The sequence below is a fragment of the Delphinapterus leucas genome, chromosome 1 (genome assembly GCF_059928025.1).
Source record: "Delphinapterus leucas isolate spDelLeu-1000000601 "Yukka" chromosome 1, BTC_Dleu_Yukka2, whole genome shotgun sequence".
In the NCBI taxonomy this organism is placed as follows: domain Eukaryota; kingdom Metazoa; phylum Chordata; class Mammalia; order Artiodactyla; family Monodontidae; genus Delphinapterus; species Delphinapterus leucas.
Window position 1 is genome coordinate 172,561,159 of NC_143129.1, and position 19,994 is coordinate 172,581,152.

At 37.8% G+C, this 19,994-nt stretch overlaps 1 protein-coding gene across 3 annotated transcripts in view; it reads left to right on the forward strand.

The window, feature by feature from the left end:
* The window catches only part of HNRNPR (heterogeneous nuclear ribonucleoprotein R), a 60,227-nt gene that overhangs the window by 13,585 nt on the left and 26,648 nt on the right, over positions 1-19,994 (forward strand). For all 3 annotated transcript variants that reach the window (XM_022551814.2, XM_022551812.3, XM_022551811.2), the window contains 5 exons: positions 7,904-8,080; positions 9,690-9,825; positions 11,261-11,466; positions 16,871-17,020; positions 19,807-19,928. In XM_022551814.2, the coding sequence (XP_022407522.1) occupies positions 7,904-8,080; positions 9,690-9,825; positions 11,261-11,466; positions 16,871-17,020; positions 19,807-19,928 (791 nt within the window). The remainder of the gene's footprint in view (positions 1-7,903; positions 8,081-9,689; positions 9,826-11,260; positions 11,467-16,870; positions 17,021-19,806; positions 19,929-19,994) is intronic.

Here is a 19,994-nt window from a genome sequence, read left to right on the forward strand (position 1 = left end):
ACGAAAGATCCCATACCCCTCAACGAAGACTCCCCGCGTGCTACAACTAGGACCCTACGCAGCTCCCCCCCCCCCCAAAAAAAAAAAAAAAAAGACACTGTTGAGCTGTCTGGTTACTTCTGTTGATTCCTTCCAGAGTCTCAGAGGGCTTCCTCTATTACTGTTGAAGTAATGAGTGGATAGATAATAGACAGCCAAAACTTTCAAAGCCTTAATGCCTAGTGAGTAAAGGAAGAACTGTTGGTAGGGAATTCACTAGATTCTGTTGGTCCTGGAGGGGGAGGATTAACCTGCACATGATTGAGTGGTTACTCTGAACAGCTCATATGGAGCCAGAATGGCTCAACAAGTTAATAAAAGGAAAACATTTATGTTACATTTTAGTTAATTAAAAATTGAGCTTAAAAACTTTAAAAAGAGTGATCTTAGTTTTTGAATACTATTTATTTTCAGCCTTTTTAAGTTCTTTTAATGTCCTAAGTTAAATTGATCTTGAAATGAGACCATCTCCTATTTCTCAAACAAATCAGTATTTTTGGCATGTTTCTTCATGGACCTCAGTGATTATAATATTGGGCACTTTGTTAACCATAGGTTTGTGGATGTTTCTTTTATTTATTTATAATTTTAATTTTTTGTTTTGTTTTGGCCGTGCCATGGGGCATGTGGGATCTTAGTTCCCCAACCAGGGATCAAACAAACCCATGCCCCCTGCAGTAAAAGCATGGAGTCCTAACCACTGGACCACCAGGGGATTCCCTGATGTTTCTTTTAAAATAGAACAGTATTCTTATGGAAAAGCTATAAGTTGGACTCCTAACATTCAAATGATAATTTAGAGTATGAGGAGCTTGCTGTTACGAATTCTTTCTGTAAGGTAATCATTAAATTGCTTTTCCTGAAAATACAGATTTTTTTCATTTTAGCTATGCTTAATGAAGCAAACCTGAATGGTTCTAAAAATATAGACGTGTTATGAAAGAAGTATAATAATCTGACATTTAGCTTCCTCACTTAGGTGTGTTCAACTATTTTTTTTTTTTAATTTATTTTTGGCTGCGTTGGGTCTTTGTTGCTGCCCACGGGCTTTCCCTAGTTGGGGTGAGCGGGGGCTAATCTTTGTTGCGGTGCGTGGGCTTCTCATTGCGGTGGCTTCTCTTGTTGCGGAGCGTGGGCTCTAGGCACGCGGGCTTCAGTAGTTGTGGCTCACGGGATCTAGAGTGCAGGCTCAGTAGTTGTGGCGCACTGGCTTAGTTGCTCCGCAGCACGTGGGATCTTCCTGGACCAGGGCTCGAACCCATGTCTCCTGCATTGGGAGGCAGATTCTTAACCACTGTGCCACCAGGGAAGCCCCTCAACTGTATTTTCATAGTGCCACTGCATGTGCTTTCTTTGCTTTTGCCTGTATTTGTAATGGGTAGGGAGAAAATATGGATGGTGAATGATGTAATTATGAGGCACAACTGCATTATGTTAATAGAAACAATATAAAGCAGAATTTTCTTCCCAGAACAGTTTTAAAATACTCAAATACAGATATTCTCAAATTTAAAAATATTCAAACCAGGCTAGGCCTAGTGTGGCCAGAGAACCTAGCCACACCAAAAAATACATTTAAAAATTAATACCAATTACTCTTGTGTATTTTTTGTTTCAGGATACCTTTTATCAGTAGCTTTTTTTTTTTTTTTTTTAAAGTGCTGTGCCCTGTTAATGCTGATTTATAGAGTTGATAATGTTGTAGGGTGATATGGCTGAAGCTAGTGAGAAGTGGTCAGATTCTGGGTAATTTGAAAGCATATCTAACAGGATTTATTGATGAGTTGGATATGGAGATATGAGAGAAAGGAACCAAAGATGACTTTAAGACTCATGACCTGAGCGGCTGGAAGGATGGAATTGCCATTTGTTGAAATGAGGAAGGCTATAGAGAAGAGCAAATGAGCGGGATTGAAAGATAGTAGTTCAATTCTGGACATGTTATGAGTTAGATGTCTCTTAGACATCCAGATGGAGCTGTTGAGTGAGCAGTTGCTTATATCATGGAGTTCATAGGAGAATTCTGGCTGGAGATTATAAATGTGGGAGGCATAAGCATCTAGATGGGTTTAAAAAAAAATATATATATATATATATGCATTTATTTATTTTTGTCTGCCTTGGGTCTTAGTTGTGGTGTGCGGGCTTCTCTCTAGTTGTGGCGTGTGGGCGCCAGACTGTGTGGGCTCTGTAATTCTGGCACGCAGGCTCTCTAGTTGTGGCACACAGGCTCTAGAGCGTGTGGGCTCAGTAGTTGCAGCATGGGCTTAGTTGCCCTGCGGCATGTGGATAGTTCCCCGACCAGGGATCGAGCCTGCATCCCCTGCATTGGAAGGCGGATTCTTAACCACTGGACCACCAGGGAAGTCTCTAGATGGTATTTTAAAACCATGAGTTTGGGTGTGTCACCAAGGAAGTGTGTGTAGCTAGAGAAAAGGTCTAAGATCTGATTCCTACAGCCCTTCAACATTTGGAGTTTGGGGAGACAAGGAGGAACTAGCAAAGGGGACTGAGAAGAAAGAGCCAATGAGGTAAGAAAAACCAGGAGTGGGGTGTCCCAGAAGTCAAGTGAAGAAAGTTTTCATAGAAGGAAGAATGGTTAATTATATCAAACTTCCCAAGTAAGATGAGGACTGAGAATTGACATTTGATTGTGACAGCATTGATGGCATTAAGGACTTTGACTGGAATGGTGGTAAAAGCCAGATTTGGAGAAGATTCAAGAGAGTAAGGAGATGAGAAATTTGAGGCAGCAAGTATATATGGCTCTTTTGAGCAATTTTGCTACAAAGGGTAGCAGAGAAACGGGGCAATAGCTAGAAGGTGTTATAATCAAGGTATATTCTTTATTTTTTATTTATTTATTTATTTTGCGGTACGCGGGCCTCTCACTGTTGTGGCCTCTCCTGTTGCGGAGCACAGGCTCCAGACGCATAGGCTCAGCGGCCATGGCTCACGGGCCCAGCCACTCCGTGACATGTGGGATCTTCCCGGACCGGGGCACGAATCTGTGTCCCCTGCATCGGCAGGCGGACTCTCAACTACTGCACCACCAGGGAAGCCCCTATTTTTTATTTTAATTTAAATTTTAAGGGAGAAATTATAACATACTATGTGCTGATAGGAATGATCCATGTGTAAAGGGGGAAATTGATGACAAAATTGTTGCCGGACCAAGCGTCCTTGAGTAAGAAAGAAAGGATGGGATCTAGTGCGTAAGTTACAGTATGAGATAGATGTTCATTTGTATATTCATTCAAAGATGAGTAGCTGTTGTGTCCCTGGCACTGTTCAGTGCTGGGAATAAAATGAGGATCAAGATGTGGGCTCTCTGCTCACATGGAAATTGAACTCTCTTCCTGATGTTATTCCCAGATAAGGATCTTGAGACTCGCTGATTGAGAAACTTGCTCAAGGTAAATAAAATGTAGATTTGAATCCCACATAACTAAAAACTCACTGTTTTTCAAATTCTCCCTACCTTTCAGCTATCACCCTACTACACCAAGCCACCATCATCCCTTGCCGTATTAAGCTGACTGGTCAGCCTGTTTTTCCATACAGTCCACTTTCTATCCAGCTGCCAGAATATTCCTTTTTTTTCTTTTTCTTTTCTTAAAATTAATTAATTTTATTTTTGGCTGCGTTGGGTCTTGGTTGCTGTGCGTGGGCTTTTCTCTGGTTGTGGCGAACGGGGGCTACTCTTCGTTGCAGTGCGTGGGCTTCTCATTGCGGTGGCTTCTCTTGCTGTGGAGCACGGGCTCTAGGTGTGCGGGCTTCAGTATTTGTGGCTCGTGGGCTCTAGAGCGCAGGCTCAGTAGTTGTGGTGCACAGGCTTTGTTGCTCCTCAGCATGTGGGATCTTCCCTGACCAGGGCTCGAACCCATGTCCCCTGCATTAGCAGGCGAGTTCTTAACCACTGCGCCACCAGGGAGGCCCCAGAATATTCCTTTTAGAACATAAGTAATACCCAGTTATTTGTCTGCTCAAATCCTCTGTCTTCCTAAGAAATAAAACTCAAACGTCTAACCATGGTTTAACTTAATCTGGCTCCTGTTCTCTCTTTCCCATCACTGTCTCCTGTGTGGACATTTTATTTTATTTTAATTTTTTAAAATAAATAAGTATTTATTTATTTGGTTGCACCAGGTCTTAGTTGCAGCTGGTGGGCTCCTTAGTTGCGGCATGCATGTGGAATCTAGTTCCCTGACCAGGGATCAAACCTGGACCCCCTGCATTGGGAGCGCAGTCTTACCCAGTGCGCCATTAGGGAAGTCCCAGATCTTTTATTTTAATCACTGGCCTATTTGCTGTTCTTCAGATAATGTCAGTTGTACTCCCCATCTTTTTGTACTTGTTCCATCACCTTGGAATGCTCTTTCCTCAGATTTTTACTTAATTTTCTCTTAGGTCTCAGTTCAAATTCACCTTTTCAGGGAGGCCCTTCTATTAAAATACAGCCTCTTCTTCCTTTATCCCTTTTCTTTGCTTTTTTTAAAAAATATTTATTTGTTTATTTGGCTGCGCCAGGTCTTAGTTGGGGCTCGCAGGACTTTTTTTTTTTTTCAGTTGTGGCATGTGGGATCTTTTAGTTGTGGCATGCAAACTCTTAGTTGCTACATGCATGTGAGCAGTTCCCTGACCAGGGATCGGACCCGGGCCCCCTGCATTGGGAATATGGAGTCTTAGCCACTGGACCATCAGGGAAGTCCCCCTTTTCTTTGCTTTTATTTTTTAAATTTTTTTAAAATAAATTTATTTTATTTATTTTTGGCTGCGTTGGGTCTTCATTGCTGTGTGTGGGCTTTCTCTAGTTTTGGCGGGTGGGGGCTACTCTTCATTGCGGTGTGCAGGCTTCTCATTGCGGTGGCCTCTCTTGTAGTGGAGCGTGGGCTCCAGGCGCGCGGGCTTCAGTAGTTGTGGCATGCGGGCTCAGTAGTTGTGGTGCACAGGCTTAGTTGCTCTGTGGCATGTGGGATCTTCCCGGACCAGGGCTCGAGCCCATGTCCCCTGCATTGGCAGGCAGATTCTTAACCACTGCACCACAAGGGAAGTCCCTTTGCTTTTATTTTACTTAGCCCTTAACACCTCCTGAAATCATATTGTTTATCTTTAAAAATTTTTTTTGTCTGTCAGTAGAATATAAGCTTCATTAATGCCTAGACCTGTCTGTGGTGTTCACTCTTATCTCTAGAATGTAGAAAAATGCATGGCTTATGAGTCCACGTCTCGTGAAAGGTCTGGACAAGTTCTCTGAATAGGAAGGGGGCCAGTTATCTGTATAGGGTAGCATTATACATTGGAGCAATTTCAGCTTATATTTAAAAAATAAATTGGATATGGATGGGAATGGGAGGGATTAAAAATACCTGAGGTTTTTATTTATGAGAGTATTATTTCCTCAGTCATCTTGGGGTGGAGGGGGAGAGCAGAAATTACGTTCTCCCAAGAGAAATGTGGGGAAAATCAGAGGAGCCAACTGACAAGGGTGGGTTTTAGTCATTTTGATTTTTGGATAAAGGAAACGTTTGTTACAAATATATTATACCTTTATTGTAAAATATTTAGAAAATATAATAAGGAGAATAAAATTAGAGTAGTTTTTTTCATGCATTGATAACAACTTTTAATATTCTGATACATAGTCATTCTTACCTGTACATACATTTATAATCAAAAACCAGAAATTGGCGTTGCTGAACTTACTGATGATTTGGGGTAAAATCAGGACTATCAGAGGAAATGTTTAATAGGTAGTTGGAGATACAGAATTAGGTCTCGGGATGTATGGGATGTATTGGGAGATGACTAGAGTTGTAGCCTTTGGGAATGGATATGATCCTTACGAGTGAAGAAAATACAGTGAATTATGGGAAATAGGGCCATAACTTTGGGAAACATGCAGATTATTATTAGATGGATAGACAAATCACCATGGAAAGGATAGAGGAGTAGTTAAAGATTAAGACCAGGTTAGTGGAGGATTCTGAAAGCTTAAGGGAAGAGAATTTTCAGAAGATAACATCACCAGTGTTAATGCTTGTTGAGAAGGCAAGGATGATGAGACTGAGAAAGGAAAGACTTCTGAATTTGGTCCTTAGAAGTCCATTAGTGACGTTAGGGCATACAGTTTAGTGATAGAAGAAGCAGCCAATTTTTAGAGAGTTAAAGAGAGCGTAGATGCAAGTACTTTTCAGAGTGAGCTTTTATTAGAAAGATGGTTCTGTAGGGATGTCACTCAGATGATGCCTGATGTCTTATTTATGCTTCTCGTAGCTGCACAGTACTAATCATACAGTAGATGTGTTGAAAAGAATAACTGCATGAGTGAAATAAAACAGATATGGGCCATGTGTTCAAAGCATTTAAAAGTGAAAGGAAAGATACAGGCTAAAAAAGGGTTTTTTTGTTTGTATTTTGTTTTGTTATGGGAGATTTGGCATGTTTGAAGACGGAGGAACCACTGGGAAGGAGAGAATGCACTGAGCAAAATAGGACAGTTGAAGAGATGAAGATTTGCGATTATTTCCAGAAGAAGGTAGTGAGAAGAAATGGGCTTATTTATTAGGGTTAAGGAGCTAGCCTTTTTTTGGAAAGGAGGTAAATTTCTGAGGTATAAAGGAAAGAAGTGAAAATAGATGTTGAGAAAGGTTTTTAAGACTGAGAGGAAAGAATGTTAGGAAACCAATGGCTTTTCAGGTGATCTCCTTAGAATGAGGTTTAGTGAACGAGGATTGGAGACTTTAAGGAGGTAGACAAATGAGAATAGCTGTCGTGTGAGAATTGTGCTAGAGATTTAGAAGAAGACCTCAAGTTTTACCAGGTAGCAGTGAAGGTGAATCTGATTTGAAAAGGATTGTCTTAAGATAGCACAACTGTAGTAGAGCTTAACACCAGAAACTTAATCTCCAGTAATAATATTGGCATCTTTTGGATTGCTGTTATTATTACTTCATTAATCAGGTCATTTCAGAATATGAAATGCTGATGTAGATGAGTTTCACTAGAAAATTCGTCTCATGCAAACACTAATATACTCTTTAAGACTTTGTGTGTGGATTGCAAATGTTTTAACATAAAAGATTATTTTCAATGTTGCTGACATGGTGGAAATTTGAAGAAAATTGTAGTCTGATATTAAATACTGAGAGGGTTTCTGATTGTTTAATTCTAATTTATCATTCTTATATAACTTAATCCTACTTACTATATAATTCTAACTAAGCACACAAAATCTTCAAATGTTGAAAAATTTTTTTCATACTTACTTAAAATGTAATATCCTGATAGGGAAAGGGATAGATTGAAGCACTGAAGGTTTTTTTTTTTAAGCCACACAGCATGTGGGATCTTAGTTCCCTGACCAGGGATTGAACCCGCGCCCCCTGCATTGGAAGGGCCGAGTCTTAACCACTGGACCACCAGGGAAGTCCCAGCACTGGAGTTCTAAGTAGTAAAGAATTTGGAGTTGAGGAGAAAATATGAGGAAGACCTCATCAATCTTTTTGTTCAATTATTGTTTTTATAAAAATGCAGAGGTATTTCCATGAAGATTTATACATGCCTTTTATTCTGTTTTTTTGTGAGAAAACAAATTATAAAAATTCAAAATTTAGAGTTGTTACTACAAATTTTGCACACTTTTATTAATCATTTTCCATTTTTCAATATAGAATATTGTTCTATGTTGATGCCCTGAAAGTCATTATAATAAAAGCTAAGGTTAGCTTTGCAAGATTCAAATTGTCCCCATTTTTCCTTAACCATCTTTCTGTCCCTACCCCTTAAAAAAAAGGCAACTGGGCTTTGTGGCTCTAAAATCAAATGCTTACATTGGGATTCTAACACAGAGGTTTTATTTCAGGTCTTTGTAGGTAAAATACCAAGAGATTTATATGAGGATGAGTTGGTGCCCCTTTTTGAAAAGGCTGGTCCCATTTGGGATCTACGTCTTATGATGGATCCACTGTCTGGTCAGAACAGAGGGTATGCATTTATCACCTTCTGTGGAAAGGAAGCTGCACAGGAAGCTGTTAAACTGGTATGTGATAAGCAAATGCCCACTGTCTAGCAAGTCATTTGAGAGAAATACCTCAATTAAAAACATTTGCAGTTAACATTGTTTCACTTTCTTTAGTTTTTGCTTTGAAAGTTTTTATATTGACTGAGTTGGTATGTGACTGTTGGCTATTTTTTTCTGATTATAAAAGTAAAAAAGAAATGAAAGTACCCAAGAAATAAGGTGTTAGAGAAAGTCTCCCATAATTCTAAGAAGTTATTTATTAGAGTGATTAGTATCTAAAGTTTCATTGAATATTTGGCTTCTGCAGGTCTCTCTTTTGATCTTAGACAAAAATGTCAGTTCTTGCTGTTAAACTTTAGGGTAGGATTCTTAAAGTGTGATGAAGTATGGGATGGGTTCTCGGGAACATAACTGGGCAACACTGACTTTTAGGACACAATTCAGGAAATGGCTATGAATCTCTTTTGTTTTTGTCATAGCCTAATCATACAGTTTATTTTCTAAGTATATTCTTGTTCTTTCCTATCTTTTTGTTTCCAAGCCCTCCAGTTCTCTCTGTCTTTAATCTTTCTCTCTTCTTCTACTGTTTTATAACCAATCTAGTAATTTCCTTTGTGTAGGGCCTTTTACCCTTTGTACTTATTCCAGAGTAGTAGTAGTAGTAGTAGTAGTAGTAGTAGTAGTAGTAACAGTTATGCCAATTAAGTATATCTTTACTCCTATTCTGTTAAGATACAACCCTCTCAGTAACCCAAAATAGCAATATCGTTGTTCCTTGGCATACTCTTTTGCCAGACAGCTAAAGGCCTCACTTAGTCTAGTTCTAGTTCTTCTAGAATAGTAATCTCTTTCACCAAGGCTTTTGGTTTTATTAGTTGCCTCAAAATTAGTTTTACTTGTAGCTTGACCCAGATTTTAGTTTTTATTACGGACTTTTCCTTCCAGTTTGTTTATTCGGTACCGAGAAGTTTTCAAAGCTTTATTTCCTTGTTTCTGACAACATATGGATGATTTTTTTTAAAAAAATTACATATCTTTTAGTAAACTAATAGGTAAGTAATGTTAAGCCGTTAAAAAGCTAAAGTTTATCAAGGAAATCATCACCATAGCCATTTAAATGAAACATTTTTTATTCTTATCATTTCATATAATTTTATAAGTATTGTGTTCGACATGTAGTTTCAGATGTTGGAATTCTGTGTTTTATGTAAAATGTGAAATTCTTCTAAATTTCTTTACATTGATTAAACATAGCTGGTATTCTTTATATATTGTTATTTTGCCTGTGGCTTATCTATATCTAATTTCATCTCCAAGGGCAGATGAATGATCAGTCTCAGGTATTTTTTCTGAAATTCTCTGGGAGAAAATCTTCAGATAGATAATACTGAAATATGAGATCAGATCTTTTTAAAGATAAAGTGAATAGCAGTGAAGGTTAAAACTAAAACGAGAGGCTGTAACAGGTTTAAAAATACACATTTTATGTTACGGCAGGCATGAGGGAACTCCGTGAGTTCATGAGGCAGGGAGTATTTGACCTTAAATTGTTCAGTTTTTTAGCTTGAGATCAGTTGTTCTGAGTTTGGGGTGGTTGTGGGGTGTCTGGTTCTTTTCTTCCTTTCAGTGTGACAGCTATGAAATTCGCCCTGGTAAACACCTTGGAGTGTGCATTTCTGTGGCAAACAACAGGCTTTTTGTTGGATCAATTCCGAAGAATAAGACTAAAGAAAACATTCTGGAAGAATTCAGTAAAGTCACAGGTAAAACAAAAATGTATTTAGAAATTAGTTTTGGGAAATCTGTGGTACTATTTATAGGTGCAAAAAAACGAGGTGTATCTTAATCTAAGAATTCACATGTCTATTCAGTGTCTAAATTGCCTCCTTTCTTCTTTTTAGTGGTTTGGACTAAGCAGCTTCCCTCGTAGCCTCAATTTCTTGGAATGTCCTCTTTACTTTGCCTTAATTGAACCCTAGCTTTTGACACAGTCTTTGCCCTATAGCCCTCAAGTGAAGGAAGGCTTTTCCCCCTTGACATTCAATGTGCTTTAGGGCTAAGGGGATGAGAGTTATTAATCCTCCTTCTTCCTCTTACCTTGTCTAGATCAGATTTTTCCAAATTTCCAATTTTAAATCCATGGAAGTGATTGAAAACATTTTATATCACAGATTTATATATAACTGAAACAAAATTTAACAAAATTATATTTTCGCTTACTGCATATGATTTAATCTGACATTTCCTATTCCATTTCATTGTTTTAAATGCTAATGGAGATCCACTAATGCTAGCTGCATTAAAAAAAAACACTTTTAGACGATTACTTCTCCATCCCATATAAAAACCATTATTTCTTTACATTTTTGTCATCCAGACATATACTACAGATAAACAATCCTTTCTCCCTCCTTCAAACTGTCACCTGTTGCTCTTCTGGTTTCAGTCTTGCATTAATTGAAGATTTTTTCTGGTTCACAGTCTTTCTCTTCTGCCCGAAATTGACTTATTGTTAGTACTTTTAACATCTATGTGGATGAACCATCCAATGCTGTAACCTCCTAGTTTTATGACCGCCTTATCTCTGGTCCTTCACTTCAGCTCTCCCACATCCAAATCACATTCTGGATCTTGCTGCTGGGAGTAAAATCTAAGCACTCTTAAGGATATGGATGGTATACAAAAGTAGGGACCACCTAGAAAGAACATATATGGAAAGATGAGGGTACAGGACTAAGACCAGAGGTACACCGGTTTTAAGCAATTACTTTTATTCTTGGTAAAAATAGTAACTTTTAAAAAGTTAGATTCAAGGATGATTTTTGGTCATGATTAGTTGTTGAATGTTCTCTTGGATTTATATTATAATTTGGTTTTTAAGTTCCTTGGTAGTATTTTCATAAATTTTAAGCTCACGTTATGTCAAACACTCTAAAACATTCTTGTATGTCAGAATACAGTAGTTGGACTTGTTTATGGCTGTACCTTCAGGATCCCTAAAATTAAAAGGGAACATAAAATACTATCCCTAGCTCCATATCTAATAACGCTGATTTAATTGTCTACTAGGTAATTAGCAAATCATTTTGAGGCTTCTTCAGTTATTTTTTGCTCTTCGGCAAGTGGGTTTAGGTCTGCCTAATCGCTAAATGTGTGGTGGATGCTTTTGGCTTATATATCTGGCTGTTGGTTTAACAGAGGGTTTGGTGGACGTTATTCTCTATCATCAACCCGATGACAAAAAGAAGAATCGGGGGTTCTGCTTCCTTGAGTATGAGGATCACAAGTCAGCAGCACAAGCCAGACGCCGGCTGATGAGTGGAAAAGTAAAAGTATGGGGAAATGTAGTTACGGTTGAATGGGCTGACCCTGTGGAAGAACCAGATCCAGAAGTCATGGCTAAGGTAAATGCAATTGCTTGGGTTGGGGGTGCGGTTGTCATTTAAATTTTGTACTCAGAATAATGCTCGAATATTTCAAATTTTACAGTAAATACAAATTGTAGCCCTTGATCTTAACTATTTAGACACCAAATTTAACAAGTCTGTCTTGGTATCCAGCAATTTCCATTAACCATTCCTTTTTCTGCAGATTAAATGTGTAAAAGGAACTGAAATGAAATCCCTTCAATTAAGTGTTTGTTTAGTGCTAGGCACTATGAGAGATACAAAGGTAAAAAAGTTAAGAAAAGAAAAAAGACAAGGTCTTACTGAATAAAGAGAGAAGTAATGTTCTGGTGATTATGAGTTATAGTCTTCATTGACCATACTGTGACTTTTATTACATGGCCATGAATTATATTTTATTGAGATTTATAGTTTACTTTCCTTTTTCTTTTTTTTTAAACTGCCTTCATTTTTAATTTTTTTAATTAATTAATTAATTTATTTATTTATGGCTGTGTTGGGTCTTCGTTTCTGTGCGAGGGCTTTCTCCAGTTGTGGCAAGCGGGGACCACTCTTCATCGCGGTGCGCGGGCCTCTCACTATCGCGGCCTCTCTTGTTGTGGAGCACAGACTCCAGATGCGCAGGCTCACTAGTTGTGGCTCACGGGCCTAGTTGCTCTGCGGCACGCAGGATCCTCCCAGACCAGGGCTTGAACCCGTGTCCCTCGCATTAGCAGGCAGATTCTCAACCACTGTGCTACCAGGGAAGCCCCGTGTTTCTTTTTTTAAAGCTTTTCTTTTCTTCTCTTTTTTTTTTGCGGTACACGGGCCTCTCACTGTTGTGGCCTCTCCCGTTGCGGAGCGCAGGCTCAGCGGCCATGGCTCACGGGCCCAGCCGCTCCGCGGCATGTGGGATCTTCCCGGACCGGGGCACGAACCCGTGCCCACTGCATCGGCAGACGGACTCTCAAACACTGCGCCACCAGGGAAGCCCCGTTTTTCTTTCTTTAAAGCTTTTCTTTTTTAATGATCAAGCTCCCTTAGAGTATTGTCTCCATGAAGACAGGCAAAGGGTTATCACGTTTGCTGTTATACCGTAGTGGCAAAATATGCATGACAAGTCCTGTAGCAGGCCCTCACTTTCCTCCTAAGTCCTGTACTTGCATTGCCAGGATCTCTGCCTGGTAAAGGATGGTTCCAAGGGTTCTGGTTCTTAGGCTTTCCTCTGGGAGACTCCTGGGGTTGAAGGGACACATCTGAAGTTGCATCTCTGCTGCTTTTAGTGAGTTTTCGAGTATTTTGGTGTATGTCTCTTTCCTTTTCGGAGGCAGCAACTCTATGGATGGTGATAAATGAGTGGTTGGATTATTCTGGACTGAGAAGTCTTTTGAAGTCTTTTCCTCAAGCTTTTTATTCCAGATTCTGAGGAGACAGTCCTCACTCTTGATTAGTTTGGAGGAGAGCCCTGGTTTATACTAGCATGGTAAAAGTTTTTGTAAGCAAAAGCATTTTTGGATTAAGCAAAGAAGATTCATTGAGAATGAACTGGAGAGACTCAGATGTGTCACTCACTCTTTTTCTCATATTCTTTGAGTAGATAGGTGTCAAGGAAAGGGACTGGGAATCTAAAGAGCCCTGATTTTTTATTTTTATTTATTACTAGCTTGATTTTAATTCCACTTGTTTCTTCTCCTAATACAATTGTGACTTTGAGCAAACTTACTGAATTTGGATGTTATATATTTTATTGGAGTTGGATAAATCTCTTTACAAGATCTCTTACAACTTTGAATCTACCTTGTAGAAACTGACTGTAGCCTGTATTACATTTCCTATAAAAAACATTTTAAAAATAACTTATAGATTGAGAGGGGAATAACATCCCCCAGAATATCTAAAGTATAGCTAGTAATTTGCTTATTCGACCACTTTTCACATACCTCTGGTAACCTTTCAGATTGAAATTCGTCTTAAATCTTTTTGTGAGATTAGAAAAACCTCATGATTTTATTCTAGTAACTATTCTTCCTGGATCAAAAACAAGTTTCAGAATGAAAAGGAAGCCTCTATAAACTTGAACAATACTGATTTGAATAAACTTGATAGAATAATGCTCCTTTATTGTTTTCTATTCCAGGGTTGGGCAAGGGGGAGTATACCCAATAGTGTAAAGCTTCTGCTGTTGATTCACTGTATCAGTGTTATCATTCATTGAAGATTTTTTTGCCAAGTTGGGTCATTTTTATAATCAACCAGAACCAAAGAGCCTAAATGTATCTTTCTTTTTTTTAATTTTAATATTGGATTATAGTTTGATTTACAGTGTTATGTTAGTTTCAGGTGTACATAAATATATCTTTCTTAAAGGGACCTTTTTCCTACTGAATGTTTTAAACACAGTTTCAACTATTAATTTTTATATAGGATGCTTTGGTTTCATCTCAGAAAAGAATAAAAGATCCATGTTGAGTTTAAAAAAAAAGGTAAATAAACCAATTGGAGGCCTGTCTAATGTAGAAATTAGACTTCATTCAGTATGACAACATTGAGAAAGACAAAGGGTGTAATGATAGAGGTGGAAAACTTTCCTCCCTTGAATTAATGTCTTCTCCCAAAATCCTTTTTACTCAGATAGCCGTTTATCTGAGGTGACAGTTTGTTCGGTAGGTGTGTTAATTTTTTTTTTTTTGAATGAGTAATGTATTTCCTTAGTTCACAAATCAAAATTATGCATAGAAATTCATCCTAAATCCTAAGTAGGAAGTCCTACTTCCACCTTTAGCCCCATCTACCATGTTCTCTTTGTCCCTTGTAGACATCCAGTGTTAATGGTCTCTGGTTTGTCCTTTTAGTGCTTCCTTGGACAAGCACAGGCAAATATTAGTATATATTCTTTCCTTCCCTACTTCTTACACAAATGGTTACTGGTAGCTGTATTAATGATCTGTGTTTGCTTTATTCACTGTCATATTTCATCTCATCTCATACATTTCAGCTCTAAGGAAATATACCGTTATTTTATGTACCACTAAGAAATTATAAAATGCTGCCAATTAAACTATGACAAGTGCTTATCTGTCACATTGACTGTAAATTGGATCCCTATTTGGAGGTATAAAAATGGGAAAAAAAATCTTAGCAACAGTGTATTCTCGCATTTTTTTCAAAGTAGCTCTTAGAGCTCTTCTTAATTTTTTGACTACATAATTTTCCATTTTGTAGATGTACCATAGTATATTCAACCAGCTGGGCATTGGATGTTTCTAATCTTTTGTTATTATAGTACTCCAGTGAGTAAGCTTATATCGTTTCAGTTAATTCAAGTGCAAATATGTCTGTAGGATAGATTCTTGAGGATAGAATTGTGGGCCAAAGGGTAAATGCATCTGTAATTGTTAAGATACTGACCATATTCTCTGTAGGAGGTGTACTTGTATTCTGCTCCCCACCAGCAGAATACAACAGGCTGATGTTCCTCATCCTTGTCAAAAGAGGATAGGACCAAACTTCTGGGTTTTGCCAAATCTCATAATAAATGGTACCTCAAAGCTGTTATGATTTGCTTCTCTTTACTATGCATGCGTGAGTTTACGTTTTTTATACATTTAAGGACCATTTGTGTTTCTTTGTATGAACCATGTATTCATGAATTTTGCCCATCTTTCCATTCATTTTGTTTTTCTGTTGATCTTTTTCTTATTTTCTGGAGCTCTGATATGAAAGAGATTAACTCTGTGATATAAGTTGTTTTTTGACTTTGCTTATGGTATTTTTCTACTGTGTAGAAGTCATTTCTTTTCAGTAGTTGAATTTTTCAGTCCTTCGTAGTTTATAGATTTTAAGTCACAAAGCCTTCTCCAAGGTCAGTGTTACATAAAGGAATTGCCTTTATTTTCTTCTAATGCTTTCAACATCCCCCCCCTTTAAAATTTTTTATCTGTTTGGACTTTATCCTGGTGTATAGTGTGAGGTATGGATCCAATTTTCATCTTTATTCAGATTAACACTACACTGATTAAATGATTTAAGCATTGAATTGATACAGTTTGTTATGTCTATTAGGGCTAGTCTCTAAATTTTGTTCTTATTTTTTTTCCTGGCTCTTCCTGCTTGTTTATTTTTTCATATGAACTTTAGAATCAACACATCCAGTTCTGGGGGGTAAAAACAAAAACTTGTTTTAGGGGGTCTTAGGGACCATATTAAATTTGTAAATTAACGTAGTAATAAATATATTTTGGTTCCTTGAAGGTCCTGTTCACAGTATTAGTTACTTTTAACAACATGGCAGGAGAAGGAACTGATAATTTATATAAATTGGTAACTAACAGAATCATTTTCTTGGTACTTTTCATACTTTCTATCATAGCACTTTTTTTTTAATTGAAGTATAGTTGATTTACAATGTTTTGCCAGTCTGCTGTACAGCAGAGTGACTCGGTTATACACATATATACAATTTTTTAAATATTCTTTTGTATTATGGTTTATCACAGGATATTGAATATAGTTCCCTGTGCTATACAGTAGGACCTTGTTTATCCATTCTAAATATAATAGTTTGCATCCACCGACCCCAAACTCCCAGTCCATCCCTCCCCCCCCCCGCCCCCCATCCCCAGCCCTTGGCAACCACAAGTCTGTTCTTCACGTCTATATCACAGCACTTTTTTTTTTTTAACACTTCCATAAATGCCATTTATTTTCTTTATAATCTTAACATTTTAATAGATTTACAATACCATATTTTTGAATAGTTTTGTATACTTTTTTTAGCATTAATCTGTATACCATCTACCTTACTTCTGTACACTAAAAGTGTACAGAAATACAGTAGCACAGTATCATTAGCCTCCAAGTTACAATATACTTCCTTTTTTTTACACACACACACACTGTATTTTATTTTTACAAGAGATAAATAAACTGACACCAAGCATTGTAAATGGATGACCACAACAAAAACAACGATTGCAATTACCAAACACGAAACACACTCATACTATGTCATAATATTGCCATTCAGTCCAGTAATCCTCCACTGTAACAGCTCCTTTACTTTGCAGTGAAAATTGATTTGTATATTTTCTGCCTCTGAGTCCTTGTGGGATTTTTCTTTTTATTCAAACAGAAAGTCACAAAAATTATAATTGCTCATCAGTTTGCTCAGTCCCATGTAATTAATTTTTTTATCTTGATCTTTTGTTAGCACTTTTATGAATTCATCAGTTTTCCATTAGAGTTCTGAAAATGCTTATTTATTCAGTTCAGCAGTATAGTCAGTTACCAGATCACAGCACTTTTAACACTTAATGTTTTAGAGAAGAAAAGCCTATGCCATGAAGATAAGAAGAAATACTTTAATATAGGACTTCAGCTAAAATTAAGTAGCCAATGCCAATTTGTATATTTGTTATATTAGGTGAAAGTTTTATTTGTGAGAAACTTGGCTACTACAGTGACAGAAGAAATACTGGAAAAGTCGTTTTCTGAATTCGGAAAACTTGAAAGAGTGAAGAAGTTGAAAGATTATGCATTTGTTCATTTCGAAGACAGAGGAGCAGCTGTTAAGGTAGAAAATTTTAAATTTTGTTTTTTGATACTTGAATTTTGTTGAAACTTGCTAAACACATAAAGTGACTTAAAAAGCAAATAAAATTGTTTTCAGCTTTTATCGAACTCTGGAACTTTCTTTTAATAATCTCTGTGAAGTGGTAGTAGTATAACAGGTAAGACTCCATATTTCAAAGCCTGATTATTACTAACTGGGTTTGTGATCTCAGGCAAGTTATTTTTAATCTCTATTATTTTTGTAAGCCTAAGGTTTGATAGCATGATACCTTGAAAATGTTACAAGGAATAGTAATTAGCCGGTATAAATACTAAAATGGTAATGAGTGTATCGTAACTACTTTGTTTACCTTGGTTTGTGGACCTGTGAATGGAACTGAGCAGTGTACATGGCTTTATACTTAGTACAACACATTTAATTCAGTAGCTGTGCTCTGAGGGAATGGTTAGTTCTTCATAGTTTTGCCTTTCTTTAGTCATTTTAGAATCCTCATAGTATTGACTGTGTTTTGCCAGTTTCAGTAGTTGTTAGAAATATTTCTTGCATGGAATAGTTAATTTATTTGTTGATGATAGTATTGGAAAGTGTGAAAAAAGTCTTTTCATAAGGTGTCTAGAACATATAACCCGAATACTCTGCTGCTTTCTGATGATAATGGATCAGTACCATCCTTAGTGGGTGAAATTTCAGGTTTCTTCTTCCTCTTGTTCCTCTCTCCTTTTTGGCGGAAGGCGGGGGAGGGGTGGAGGGGGGGGGGTGACAAGACAAAATAAAAGCTTTTTTATGTAATTGGGGAGATAGATCCGAAATCCTTGATGACTCAGGCCTGGTTCTTTTTCTACATGTTCTGTCGGTTAAAGTGATGCCGCCTCTAATATGAGCAGTTTTTGTTTCCTGCTCAGGGTACTGCTTTAAAATGTGCCTTGTAGAATCTTTGACTAGTTAGAATTTATTGGTTTGCTTTTTGATGGAAGCTAATTAGTGAGACAATATTGCTTATAAAATTCACAGCTTAATACAGAATTTAATGTGTGGCTTCTGAATTGCCAGTGGTACGAAGGACCGATAACTAATACATGTATACCTTTTAAATACTCCTTTTGAATCAGTTGGTATTAAATAACTGGTTGTTTGTAATTTAAAATAATTTTCAAGGGTGGTTTGCCAAAGAAGTCTCTGAAATTACAAGATTTCTAGCTCAGTAACTGGAAATCAGGATGGCCAGAGGGGAGAGTAGACAGATGCTCCATTCTTTTGTTTATACCAGGAAGCTTTTATAGACTCATTTAGTTGCTTTAGTTGAAGCAGCCAAAAGCTAAGGTGGTAAAGGGGAAAAACTAGTTAGAGGAAGATACTGATTTAATCTTTGTCTAGATACTTGTAAAGCACTAAATATTCTTTATGGATAGAGCATTTTATTATGTATATCCAGAGAGGAAAAGGTTGTATAGGGAACAGAAAAGCTGAGGTGAGGAGGTTATACTTTGTTACTGAGTTACCTGAACCCTATGGCAGAGGCTATTAGGTGGAACTACATAAATAAAAAACTAGAGCCTAGAATACTTTTGATTACTGCTTTCCAGGTGAGTACTTGAATCTTCATTAGTTCAGGCCTTTGCTGGGCTTTGTGCTTTTAACTATTCAGGCAAAGTATGTTCCAGGTTAAGCATTGTGGGGGAGACCTAGGCTTTTTTTGGTCAGTATCTTATTGAATTTCACTGATAACCTCATTTATGTTTCAAATCCTTAAAATTTTTATAGATCAACAGTTTAAGACTTACATGTTGAATGCCACATGTTTAAAAATTTGAATTCTGAAAAGTTTGTTACTACTGGCACTTTTTCCAGTTGTGAATTTGCTGCTTTGGTTTGGCTAAGCTTGGAAGTTATTTGGAATTAAGTTTTTGGATTTAAGTAGCAGCAACAGGCAGCTCTCTGGCAATCTTTTATCTTTTTTTAATTTTTATTTATTTTTATTATTTATTTATTCATTTATTTAATTTTTCGCTGCATTGGGTCTTCACTGCATGCGGGTTTTCTCTGGTTGCTGAGAGTGGGGGCTACTCTTTGTTGTGGTGCACAGGCTTCTCATTGCGGTGGCTTCTCTTGTTGTGGAGCACAGGCTCTAGGCGCGTGGGCTTCAGTAGTTGTGGCACACAGGCTTCAGTAGTTGTGGCTCGCGGGCTCTAGAGTGCAGGCTCAGTAGTTGTGGCGCCCGGGCTTAGTTGCTCCGCGGCATGTGGGATCTTCCCTGACCAGGGCTCGAACCTTTGTCCCCTGCATTGGCAGGCGGATTATTAACCACTGTGCCACCAGGGAATCCCCAATCTTTTATCATTTTTTTTTTGCGGTACGTGGGCCTCTTACTGTTGTGGCCTCTCCTGTTGCGGAGCGCAGGCTCCGGACGCACAGGCTCAGCGGCCATGGCTTACGGGCCCAGCCGTTCCACGGCATGTGGGATCTTCCCGGACCGGAGCACGAACCCGTGTCCCCTGCATCGGCAGGTGGACTCTCAACCACTGTGCCACGAGGGAAGCCCTATCTTTTTAAATATAATGGTAGGACATCAGTTTTGTTCTCAACATAATTTACACATAAGAAAGTAAGATTGAGGGGAACAAGTACTTTCTTTGTGTATTTTTTTTAACTTGGTGGGTATATTCATCTTGCAAATAAAAATAGTTGTGAAGTAAATTGCTTATCAAGTGTATTAATGGCACAGATATGTTTGTTATGTTTAAAGTACTGTTATGTGTAAAGTAAATTTATTTCCTAATTTTGTATAGGCCATGGATGAAATGAATGGCAAAGAAATAGAAGGGGAAGAAATTGAAATAGTCTTAGCCAAGCCACCAGACAAGAAAAGGAAAGAGCGCCAAGCTGCTAGACAGGCCTCCAGAAGCACTGCGTGAGTCTACATTTTAGTAAATACATCTTTGAACAGAGAATAACTTGATAACAGAGATCAGGTAAT